This window comes from Eretmochelys imbricata, chromosome 8 (assembly GCF_965152235.1).
Source record: "Eretmochelys imbricata isolate rEreImb1 chromosome 8, rEreImb1.hap1, whole genome shotgun sequence".
Classification (NCBI taxonomy): domain Eukaryota; kingdom Metazoa; phylum Chordata; order Testudines; family Cheloniidae; genus Eretmochelys; species Eretmochelys imbricata.
In genome coordinates, this window is record NC_135579.1 from 96,984,211 (window position 1) to 96,996,350 (window position 12,140).

Below are 12,140 nucleotides of genomic sequence, written 5' to 3' on the forward strand. Positions count from 1 at the left end.
CGCCTGTTCAGTTTTTACTCAGGGAAAATTCACTCTCAGCTCCGGATTCAGCCCCATAACTCTGCTCCTCACAAACACACAGAAGCAAAGAGAGAATGAAATAGCTTTGGAGTGTTTTGGTCCTGCTTTGAGCAGGGGGTTGGACTAGATGACCTCCTGAGGTCCCTTCCAACCCTGATATTCTATGATTTTATGAAGGGAAACCAGGTGCGGCTGGAGCGCCACTATTAATACAAAAAGGAAAGGAGTAATTGTGGCACCTTAGAGACTAACAAATTTATTTGAGCATAAGCTTTCGTGAGCTACAGCTCAAAGCTTGTGCTTAAATAAATTTGTTAGTCTCTAAGGTGCCACAAGTACTCCTTTTCTTTTTGCGAATACAGACGAACATGGCTGCTACTCTGCAACCTATTAATACAGTGAATGTTAATTAAAGTGTGAAGTGACACCGCTTGCTGTTGGAGAAAGGGAAATGAAAACACAAATAGTTTTGATGCAACTCGGTTTCCGAAGAAGTTAGTGGTGACTTCATACTAATCCCCAACTAAATCATCCCAGCCAGGGCTTTGTCAAGCCTGACCTTAAAAACCTCAGAGGAAGGAGATTCCACCACTTCCCTAGGTAACGCATTCCAGTGTTTCACCACCCTCCTAGTGAAAAAGTTTTTCCTAATATCCAACCTAAACCTCCCCCACTGTGACTTGAGACCATTACTCCTTGTTCTGTCATCTGCTACCACTGAGAACAGTTTAGATCCATCCTCTTTGGAACCCCCTTTCAGGTAGTTGAAAGCAGCTTCAAATCCCCCCTCATTCTTCTTTTCTGCAGACTACACAATCCCAGTTCCCTCAGCTTCTCCTCATAAGTCATGTGTTCCAGTCCCCTAATAATTTTTGTTTTCTTTTTTTCATTTTGTTGTCTTCCTACCAATTCAGATTCTCTTCCCTTCTGCACCATTGAACCTAGTCTTTGCTTTGCTTCCTTGTGACTTACAGGGCAGGCTCTAATCAGCGCCAGACATGAGCGAATGTGACATAAAGGTTGTGTGCTGCCACTGCTGTCACATCAAAAGCTGCTACCAGTAAATTTTGCTCACAATTATTGACACATAACGATTTTTTTTCGTACATAGTCAGAATTTGTTTTTGAATTTGAATTTGAATTTCTTCAGTATTTGCTACATCTTACCTGTTACAATCTCTGGGCTGGGGTCGCAAATTTTGACAGGGCCTCAAACTAAAATTTCATACAGATAATGACTTGTTTATACTGCTCTGTATAGTATACACTGAAATGTAAATTCAAGATTAATATTCCAATTGATTTATTTTATAATTATATGGTAAAAATTAGAAAGTCAGCAATTTGTCCATATTAGTGTGCTATAACACTTGTATTTTTATGTCTGATTGTATAAGCAACTAGGTTTTAAGTGAGGTGAAACTTGGGGGTACACAAGACGAATCAGACTCCTGACAGGGGTACAATAACCTGAAAAGTTTGAGAGCCACTGTCCTGTAGCACCTCAGCACGTTATATCAGACAGAGAGAGCTGCCCTATTTACGCATTGGGATGCCTGTGCCTTTAAGAACCCAGCCTTGGGAAGCCCATGCTGAGATGTACTATCCTGTGAGAAGGGAAATAAAAAAGCCCCTCTGCCCCCGTATTTTTGCAAACACAGCAGGTGGCTGATCTCAGCGGGGGTAACTGTTACCCCCCATGCTGGGGTTTTGCCCCGTCACAGTCTGGCAGCGCCACCCCCTGGGCTGAACCCCAGCTCCTAACCCCACCCCAAGCCCTGATTTTGCCCTGAAGCCGATCTCCTGGCCCCAGCTGCTTGACACCCCCCGCCCGCCAGTCCATTTCCGCCTCCGATTTGCCCCTTTGGACCCCGCTAAGGAGCACCAGCAGAACCGGACCGGAGCAAGAGCAGAGTGAGGGCAGCAGCTTCAACCGCTGCTACTGAGCATGCGCAACTAAGCCGCCGAGCCCCCCCGGCATTGCGTCATTACTCTGCGCCTGCCCGGAAGCTGCCCCTGCGCAGCGTTGTTGTGGGGCTGTCTGGTCTCCCGGGCCGGACGCGCGGTGCACGCTGGTCTCTCGGCGGTCGGAGCGGAGTCGGTGGCCATGGGGAGCGATTTCTACCTGCGCTATTACGTGGGGCACAAGGGGAAATTCGGCCACGAGTTCCTGGAGTTCGAGTTCCGGCCGGACGGTGAGGGCCTGGGGCCCGCGGGGGAGGGGGGCAAAGCGTATTGGCTCCCTGGCGAAGGGGGTGGGGGGTGGCACATGGCTGCAGGGCTCGCAGGGGCCGGGGCGGGCCGGGGCGGAGGGGCTCTTCCGGGGAACGGACAGGAGAAGGGCGAGATGTGCGCCCACGGACCCGAAAGGCGGGGGTCTGCGGGCACTGCCCGGACAATGACCGCCGGGTCCCAAGTTGTGGCTGCTAGGCGGCCCCCAGCTTACAGCTCAGGCAAGGTTAAACATTAATTGAAATGGTTTCAGAGGAGCAGCCGTGGTAGTCTGTATTCGCAAAAAGAAAAGGAGTACTTGTGGCACCTCAGAGACTAACCAATTTATTTGCGCATGAGCTTTCGTGAGCTACAGCTCACTTCATCGGATGTCGTCTCAGGTACGAAGCTGCCCCAGGCCGCCCTGGCAATCGTTGTGCTTTCGCTGCTACCATCACTTATTTGTAGAGGTTTTTCTCTTCCCCTGCTGCTTTGTGAAAGACCCACACAAACGGGAGGGGAACTGAACAGGGGGTATATAGGAAGGAGAAGGCGGCACTGGACTGGGATTTGGGAGATCTGGATTCAATTCCTGGCACTGCCACAGAATCCTCCTGTGTGACCTTGAGCAAGTTGCTTAATCTACCTGTGCCTTCCTTCCCCATCAGTAAAATAGAGAGAATACTGCCTTTTCTCCATCCTTTGACTGCTTGGGGTTTTTTAATCTGCAAGTACTGATTGCAGCCCCGGTGGAGTCTTCCCAAAAGCTGGGGAGCCATGGCCCCCCGCCTCCTCTGTGGCCCTGCCCCTTCTGCCTGAGGCTCTGACCCGGCCAAGCCGGAAGCTGGAGTGGGCCAAGAGTCAGGGACCCTCTACCTGCCTCGGAGGGGGGAGGGCAGAGAGCAGCCCAGAGTGTCTGTGCCCCTGGCCAGGGGAGGTGGAGGGTTCACGGCTCCCCACAGCTACACGTGTGGCTCTATCCCCAACCTGGCTCCAGCCCAGGGATGGGGTCTCGGAGCCGCAGCCCAGCCATGGTAAGAGACGCATGGCCAGGCAGCTGTGAGGGGCCGTGGACCCTCCACCTGCCCTGGGCGGGGGGCTCAGGGACATGGGCCGGGGACTGCTTTCGGCCCTCCCACCCCAGGCAAGTGGAGGGTCTGTGGCATCCCCCGCTGCCCGGGCTCCCCAGCTGGGCTCCAGCTACTCATGGGGCATCATGGGGAAGAGGAGGTGCACCTGTGGTGAAAAGTGAATGGGCCAGTCCTGTCCACTTATAAAAAGCAGGAGGGCAGTAGTGCTCTAGCCCCCCCACCCCGGTGCTGATGACTGATTGTTACTGTGTATGTACTACATCCAGGAGGTGCTAAACTGCACCTGGTACGTTTGGGTACCAGCTATGATGGGGTACTATAATAATACAAAATAATAAGAGTTCTAAAAATTCAAAAGTGATATTTATCTTCACTTGGTGTTGTCCCTTAAAATAATAGGTAAAATCTGATTTCTTTGACTAAATATTGTCAAAGTGTTGGTCATAATTATATTAACAAGATTTTTTTTGTAATAGGTTACTAGCGAATTCAGAAGTGATCATTAAATGTTGCTAGTGCAGTTAATTGCCATATTTCCCAGTATAATTGTAGTGCAAGCCCTCTAATCAGTTGCGTAGTTTTGAAATAATAGAAAATACAAATAAAGTCCATTGCAGCTATTTAAACATTTACAACTCCTGCCTTCCAATGCTTTATGCATCAGTAATAGTCTGCTAAAAAGGGATTTAGGAACAGATTTAGTTTCTTAGTAAATATTTAATACACTAATGTATTTGATTTCTTTCATTGAGCTCTGCTACCACAGGAGATTCTAAATTGCACACAATCTGAATCAGCTGAGGGAGCTCCACCTAGCCAGGTAAGGACAGCTGTAAAGTATAGATGGGGTTCTTATGGAACCCTACCAGCATAGGCTGCCTGGAGATATCCTGAATCTGCATCTTCCTGGATAACCTGGCTACATTCCTTCCCTGGCCAGGACTGCCAACTTTGTTAGTTACAGCTCTTCCTCTCAGCAGAGAAGAGGCTATGGGAGGCTTGTGCAGCTGCAACACTTCTACAGATGAATATTCAGCTAATAGCTACCTTGTGAATGGGTCCACCTGCATGAACCCTAGAATAAACTGAGTCCCTTTGTTGAAAAACTTCAGGAACAAATGATGATGACCTTCATCGGGGTAGTCAATAGGCAGACCATGGGCCAAATCTGAACCGCCAGACATTTTTCAACAGACCCAGAAATCTTTTTATTTGCTTATTATCATAATTGTTGTTGTTTTGTTCTTTTATCTGGAGTCTGGACCTTGACTATACCTTGACCAAGAAATTTGGACCTTGACATAAAATAATTGACTACCCTGGCCTACATCTATATAGCAGCTTTCATACGCAGGATCCAAAATGACTTTCAGATGATCCAGAATCAAAATACAGCACCCTCTAAGATGTGGGAATGGCAGCCAGACCTGCAACTTGTCCCCACAACAGGGAGGACAGAATATAAATTTTGACAAGGGCATTGGAGGAAATCTTTATGCAACAATTTAATTGATTTGTTTTTATAGCTGTTTAATTAGGAAGTATTAGCAATCTTAAAAAATCACTACCATACAAGTACCAAAAATACAACATTTACCATTATATAATAGAACCTCAGTTTGTAGAGGTATTGTCCAATTTAAGCACTGGAAAGATAAAAGGCTGAGTCAACCTACTTAACACACACTAACAGTGGCTCACTCTTCCTTTTATAAAAGGAAAAGGAGGACATGTGGCACCTTAGAGACTAACCAATTTATTTGAGCATAAGCTTTCGTGAGCTACAGCTCATTTCCGATGAAGTGAGCTGTAGCTCACGAAAGCTTATGCTCAAATAAATTGGTTAGTCGCTAAGGTGCTACAAGTACTCCTTTTCCTTTTGCAGATACAGACTAACACGGCTGCTACTCTGAAACTCTTCCCTTTATGTGGCTTTCCATACAAACACACACTTTTTTTTATTACATTTTACAATCCTTGAATATAGACCATCGCAGAACGTTGTCTATTGTAGTTTGAATCTAATATTCATCTTTATTTTAACAGGAAAACTGAGATATGCCAACAACAGCAATTACAAAAATGATGTAATGATCCGAAAAGAGGTATGTTTACTCAAATACACAAATACCATATCTTTGAATGCTCTGCAAATAAATCTGAACCAAATAAATGGTTTTCATGAATTTATATAATTGGCTTTTAACACTTAATCAAAGTGAGCATTCCTTTTAAACTGCTTTTTAGCTATAGTAACCCCATATGGTTCTATCACCATAATATCTAATTGTTATACCAATAAAATAAAAACCAGCAGGATCTTATTAAAGGGGAAAAGACAAAATGCCACATTTGTTGTGAATACAGAAAGAATCATAGTAAGCAGTTAGTTATAGTGATAACATTCCATTCAATTTCATATTTATTTACACGTTCATTCATACACACACACACACAGGTTCTGCAAGGTTGTTATCATAGTTACCAGCCTTAGAGTTGCTCATGCCAAGTCACTGGCCAGGTGGCCTGGAGATGAGGAGGGAGCCAGGGCCTTGTCAGATGCTCCTCTGATGTTCCTGGAAGTTGGTTTGCAGAATCAGACCCCTAAGTTCTCACTTTCTAGAGTCCATTTTTATAGGAATTTCTTCCTATGCCAGTCTGTGGGAATTGCTTCATCATGCTGTTGCTGAATCAGTCAGCAGATGGCACATTCCTGATGGCTCCGTGCTGTCAGATGTTATCTTGTTCTTTGGTTCTCCCATCCTTGAGGCTGTTGGGTGGATTCCAGTCTGTCCTCTGGGGGTCCTCTGGTTATTTCCACTTAATGCCTTCTTCAGCCGATGGACACTGGATTCTTAGGCTGGCACATCCCTGATCATTCAGTTACTATCCACACCAAGCATCCATCCACATGCATCCTCTATCTCTATTTTAATCACAATTGTTAACAAAGCGAGATGAATACAACAAAAGGGCAGGGAGTCTCTGGGTGCTGTTTCTGTTGTTACAGAGTATTGCTTTGAGTCTCTCTCTGTGTGAGTAGTTGTTGTTACAAAGAATTGCTTTGAGAACAGACTCTGTCTTAGAATGTACGAACACAATTAGCAGCTTGCAAGTTTCACACAGAGAGGGAGAGAAACAGTACCAAAAACCAAGAGACCTCTTAGTTTAAATTCCAGGGTATTACTAATTATGGGGAATCAAACTCATCTGTGATTTTAATACAGAACTTCTTTAATATGATCCAACATAATTACCTCACAAACAGGAATTGATTTAATTAATTCATCCTCTTACCATTTCTATGACAGATTATAACTACTTTGCATATGGAGAAAAATTAAGGGCCTGATCCAAAGCCCATTGCAGTCATAGGGAAGTTTCCAGTTGACTTTGGTCATTCAGTCAGGTTACACAGTTTGTGCCAAAGCCATGCATTGAATCCTTGTTACCTGAATCTTAGTCCAGTGCTTTAATCATCCTTTCTGTTGTTTCCTTTTCTGATGCCACCTTTCTCCCTGTGTTCTTATTTACTTTAGGAATTAGTTTTATCTGGCATAAATGGTATTGTAATATTATTTTGAGTGTAAAAAAGTTGTCACGTCTAATTTTTTTTTTAAAAGTTATTGTTCATTATTGTTTTTTGCTTAGTTGTACACCCTAGTCAAAACAGGGGATGGGGAGCAGAGAACATGCTGTAAAGTCACTACTCCCATACATGCACTTTTCTCTTCTCCCCTGAGACTAGATCCTCCTAATCTGGGTCCCTTCCAGAAAAAGTGACTGGGCCTTTTACTTCTTCATGACTAGAAGAGTTGACCAGGATCAACTAAATGCTTGGTGTCAGCTATTTATCTGAGTGCATTCAACACTTCTAGCATGGTAACATCCATAACATCGGAACAAATTCTGTTTTGTTAATGCTTTCTGTAACCTACAAGAAGGCTAATAAAAGAGCACTTCATTCATGCTCGGCTCATCCTAGATAGAATAAGGAAGAATAACTTTCATAAATAGATTAGACATAACTTTTCTACACCCAATTTTTGGAGCAGAATAATGGCCTGCTTCTGGAAACCCTTACATGCCTGAATGCTCCTTATTTATGCATGTATTCCCATTGATTTCATGCCCAAGAAAGGGTAACTCAACTGAATAAGGGTTGTCAGAATTTGGACTTATGGTCATATATATTTGTAATATGGAGAGCTGTCTTGACAGTTTCTCTAACTTCTTATGGAAGCTGATAGTTCATCCTCTTATTAATTGTACGCATTTGATTACTGAAAATCCTCATAAGAGCTTTCTGTATTTTGAAAGCGTGTGTTCTTGTTCAGAGATTCAGGGGCCTGAAATACTTTAAAAATGTCTTCAGCATGTCAACTTTCAAACATTAAGTACTTTTCTGTGCGTATGCATCAGCTCTTTGGTATATATTAAGATATGTTTAAATGTTGCTTGTAGGCCTATGTACACAAGAGTGTGATGGAGGAACTGAAGAGAATAATTGATGACAGTGAAATCACAAAAGAAGATGATGCCTTATGGCCTCCACCTGACAGAGTTGGTCGGCAGGTTAGTAGCTTTTCTGCTTGCGTTATTAACATTGTTTTAATTTGGATTTGGTTGCTTGTCATAAGCATAACTGGGTATTTAACATTTTTATTTGTAAACTGAAAGGTCCACTAGAATCTTATTTTTAACAGATCAGTAAATATGTGAAACTTAACGCTGAGTAGTAGAGCAGTTTACTCTGAAAGTGCACGTGCCTGGGTGTTTGTCACACATAATGAGATTTGCTGTTTTTAAATGTAAAACCATTTTATCTCACTGCTTAAACTGTTCCTATCAACCAGCATAATTTTCAAGCAGTTCTGCTATTTGACTGGTTTTTTTATTTATTTTCTAGGAGCTTGAAATTGTAATCGGTGATGAACACATCTCTTTTACCACATCAAAAATCGGATCGCTTATTGACGTAAATCAATCCAAGTACGTAGTTTGTAGAGAATAATTCCCGTTTTGCCAAAATGGTGTCATTAATCAGAAATCTCTGTTGTAACTACAACCAATTTATAAATCTACATTGGGAGCACTCCTTAATACATGATGATCATTATCATTCAAAAACTTCTGTTGTCTCAAACTGACTCTTTTGGAGGATCCTCTGGTAATTATTACACTGCAGAATCTCATTCTTTTGTAGTGTAGGAAAATGACCTGCAAAGTATTTTGCAGACTACCTCCGTGAATTATAAAATATTATCTGTGCATAAAACCCCCAAAATGTATTAAGAGTCTGAAAAAATAAGAAATTATAAACTCTTACAGTGAAATCCTTGCCCCGTTAAGTCTATGGCAAAACTCACATTTACTTCAACAGGAACAGTAGTTCATCCCTAAGATAAACTAAAAAGATTCTGTAACACATGTTCCTAAAAGTCTGTGACGATATTAAACTAATATGTGGAACAAAAAGGCTTTACCTTTTAAAAGTAAAGTAGTGAATGTGGGCCAGACTTACAGTATGTGTCCTTCAGTCTAAGCATGTGTAACTATCAATTTACCACAGTAAAAAGCTGTACCAGATTGAACTATGATGTTTTAAGACGGTCACTGATGAAACAGAACAATCTTAGCTCTGGCTTTTTTTTATGCATTTAGTTTTAGAAATTACTCTTGAAAAGACTTGAAAACTAATGTTTGTTTTTTGTCCTTTAGGGATCCAGAAGGGTTACGAGTGTTTTACTATCTGGTGCAGGACCTTAAGTGTCTAGTCTTCAGTCTCATTGGATTACATTTCAAGATTAAGCCAATTTAAATTGTATAATTTTGAATTTGTATTGTAACGTTGCAAGGGGTGGGATACTTTCATTCGTTATCTCTTCTTGGATAGAACTTTTATGTATGTTTAGGATTTTTTTTTACAAACTGTAAGTGAATGTCTTTAATAAAAATGGTGAAACCTGTATTTTTTTAATTTAAAAGTTGTCCATGTAATCAAGATCTCAATCTTTGAACACTGTTTACTTTCATTACAATATGTTTGAACACTGTTTACTTTCATTACAGCCAAGATGAGTGGCTTTGAGTTCCTGTAGATGAATTCAATATCTAGTTTTAGAAAAAAAACGATATTTTAACTGTTCTATCCATTTAGCACTCTGGGGCAGAACAAATGAAGTTCTATAGATCCCTGGAATTAAACTCTTGTCAGACCTCTTAAGATAAATTTGTGTCCCAGTCTTTAAATGGATGCTTTGAGCATCAGTTAATGATCAGATAAGAACCGAAGCACTGGTTCTGTGCTGGCTTTGTTTTAGCGGTCTCAATGATTGACATGCTATCAAAACTGACACTTTATAACTCTACTCTTTCCTGATACCTGCTCTTAAACCTCTGAATCGGAAGCTTTACAAGATTATTTGCTTTTTATGTGAAGGATTGATGATCAATTTCTTAAATATGGATCAATTTCATTTTCTGTGTTGTTCAAATTCTTATATCTTAAAAGTATTTTAAAAATACTCTTATATACCCCATAAGTCTGCAGGATTCATTTGCTAAGGATATAATTGTGAACATGCAACACAGTAGCCCAGTTTGAGGTAACTTTGCCAAGCAAACAAAGTATATTTTAGGCAAATTATAATATGACCATACATGTGGGGAATATAAACATTTGTCTCGTTACATCAAGTATTTTAGGTTGAAAATGTGACCATCTTTAAAACTGTCAATCAGGTGGTAAATCAGCTGCATGTATTTAAAAGCTATCCTTTTAAAAAATGTGTTTGAAATCATAGAATATTAGGGTTGGAAGAGACCTCAGGAGGTCATCTAATCCAATCCCCTGCTCAAAGCAGGGCCAACACCAACTAAATCATCCTAGCCAGGGCTTTGTGAGGCCAGGCTTTAAAAACCTCTAAGGATGGAGATTCCACCATTTCCCTAGGTAACCCATTCCAGAGCTTCACCACCCTCCTAGTGAAATAGTGTTTCCTAATATCCAACCTAGACCTCCCCCACTGCAACCTGAGACCATTGCTTCTTGTTCTGTCATCTGCCACCATTGAGAACAGCCTAGCTCCATCCTCTTTGGAACCCCCCTTCAAGTAGTTGAAAGCTGCTATCAAATCCCCCCTCCTTCTTCTGAAGACTACATAACCCCAGTTCCTTCAGCCTCTCCGTGTAAGTCATGTGCCCCAGCTCCCTAATCATTTTTGTTGCCCTCTGCTGGACTCTCTCCAATTTCTCCACATCCCTTCTGTAGTGGGGGGGACCAAAACTGGACACAATACTCCAGGTGTGCCTCATCAGTGCCAAATAGAGGGGAATAATCACTTTCCTCGATCTGCTGGCAATGCTCCCGCTAATACAGCCCAATATGCCATTGGCCTTCTTGGCAACAAGGGCACACTGCTGATTCATATCCAGATTCTCATCCACTGTAATCCCCAGGCCCTTTTCTGCAGAACTGCTGCTTAGCCAGTCAGTCCCCAGCCTGTAGCAGTGCATGGGATTCTTCCTTCCTAAATGCTTCCTTCCTTGTCTTTGTTGAACCTCAGCAGATTTCTTTTGGCCCAATCCTCCAATTTGTCTAGGTCACTCTGAACCCTATCCCTACCCTCCAGCATATCTACTTCTCCCCCCATCTTAGTGTCATCTGTGAACTTGCTGAGGGTGCAATTAATCCCATCATAGAGATCGTTAATAAAGATGTTGAACAAAACTGACCCCTGGGGCACTCTGCTTGATACCAGCTGCCAACTAGACATTGAGCCATTGATCACTATGTAAATCCACTGAATGCATCCGATGAAGTGAGCTGTAGCTCACGAAAGCTTATGCTCAAATAAATTTGTTAGTCTCTAAGGTGCCGCAAGTACTCCTTTTTCCGAATACAGACTAACATGGCTGCTACTCTGAAACCTATGTAAATCGATGTAACCATTAAGATGTCCTGCTGTGTAAACAAGAGTGTTTAAAAGAACCATCCTATTTGTTTTAGACATAATATTTTGTATATTTTATAAGTTTTCCATATTTATTTAAGACAATGAGTAGAGAATTTAATGTTTCTCCAAAAATCTGTTTTTGGCTCTGATAACTCATCTCTTTCAAAATAACTATTTAAAGAAATTATATTAAATACTGTGTAGAACATACTTTTAATATTTACAGCTCCAACAACTGAAAGGGTATATAGATATCTTAAAAACATTTAATTTATTTTTACTATAATTCATTCCTTTTTTGTTATACTCAGAAAACAAACACTTTCCCCCTACCATTGCAAAATTGAATCTGTTACTGACCAACATGGTCAATATTAACATTTAACAGTTGTCAAATGTAGCAATAGTTTTCCACTCAAATGACTAATTACACCCTCAGTTAAGCTGCTGTACAATTTCCACTGAACTGAAAATATAATTCTACTATAGACCAAGTGTTGTATGTGACTCTCCTCTTGTCACTTCAGAAAACCAGTGGCAAAGTTGCTCCTAAATACACCAAGGGAACAGAATACAAATAATAGAAACCAAATACACTATAACAACCCACTTTGCTATTACAGTATTTTCCTTTGTTTCTCAGAAGTAAGTTTTATTCTATGAGGAAAAAAGGTAACAGGTAAGTGTAGCAGAACACTGCCATGAAACCAGAGCTTTTTTCCTATTTCTTGTAGGAGGTAGAGCTAGAGTCCTACTTCAGCTTCTGATAGGAAAGAGATCCCTAGACCCAGCAGTGGCTGTGCTTTAGTTGATCAAATGGAGTAATTAGAACTGGTATTTTAAACTTTTTTTTTTAAAG

The 12,140-nt window shown here is 41.5% G+C and overlaps 1 protein-coding gene across 1 annotated transcript; it reads left to right on the forward strand.

Moving 5' to 3' along the window:
- Window positions 1-2,025: 2,025 nt before the first annotated feature.
- MAGOH (mago homolog, exon junction complex subunit) lies at window positions 2,026-9,292 on the forward strand. Its single transcript, XM_077824944.1, has 5 exons — window positions 2,026-2,216; window positions 5,370-5,428; window positions 7,788-7,898; window positions 8,233-8,315; window positions 9,045-9,292. The coding sequence occupies exons 1-5, from the start codon at window positions 2,129-2,131 to the stop codon at window positions 9,142-9,144; spliced, it is 441 nt and encodes a 146-aa protein (XP_077681070.1). The 5' UTR covers window positions 2,026-2,128; the 3' UTR covers window positions 9,145-9,292.
- The last annotated feature ends 2,848 nt before the right edge of the window (window positions 9,293-12,140 follow it).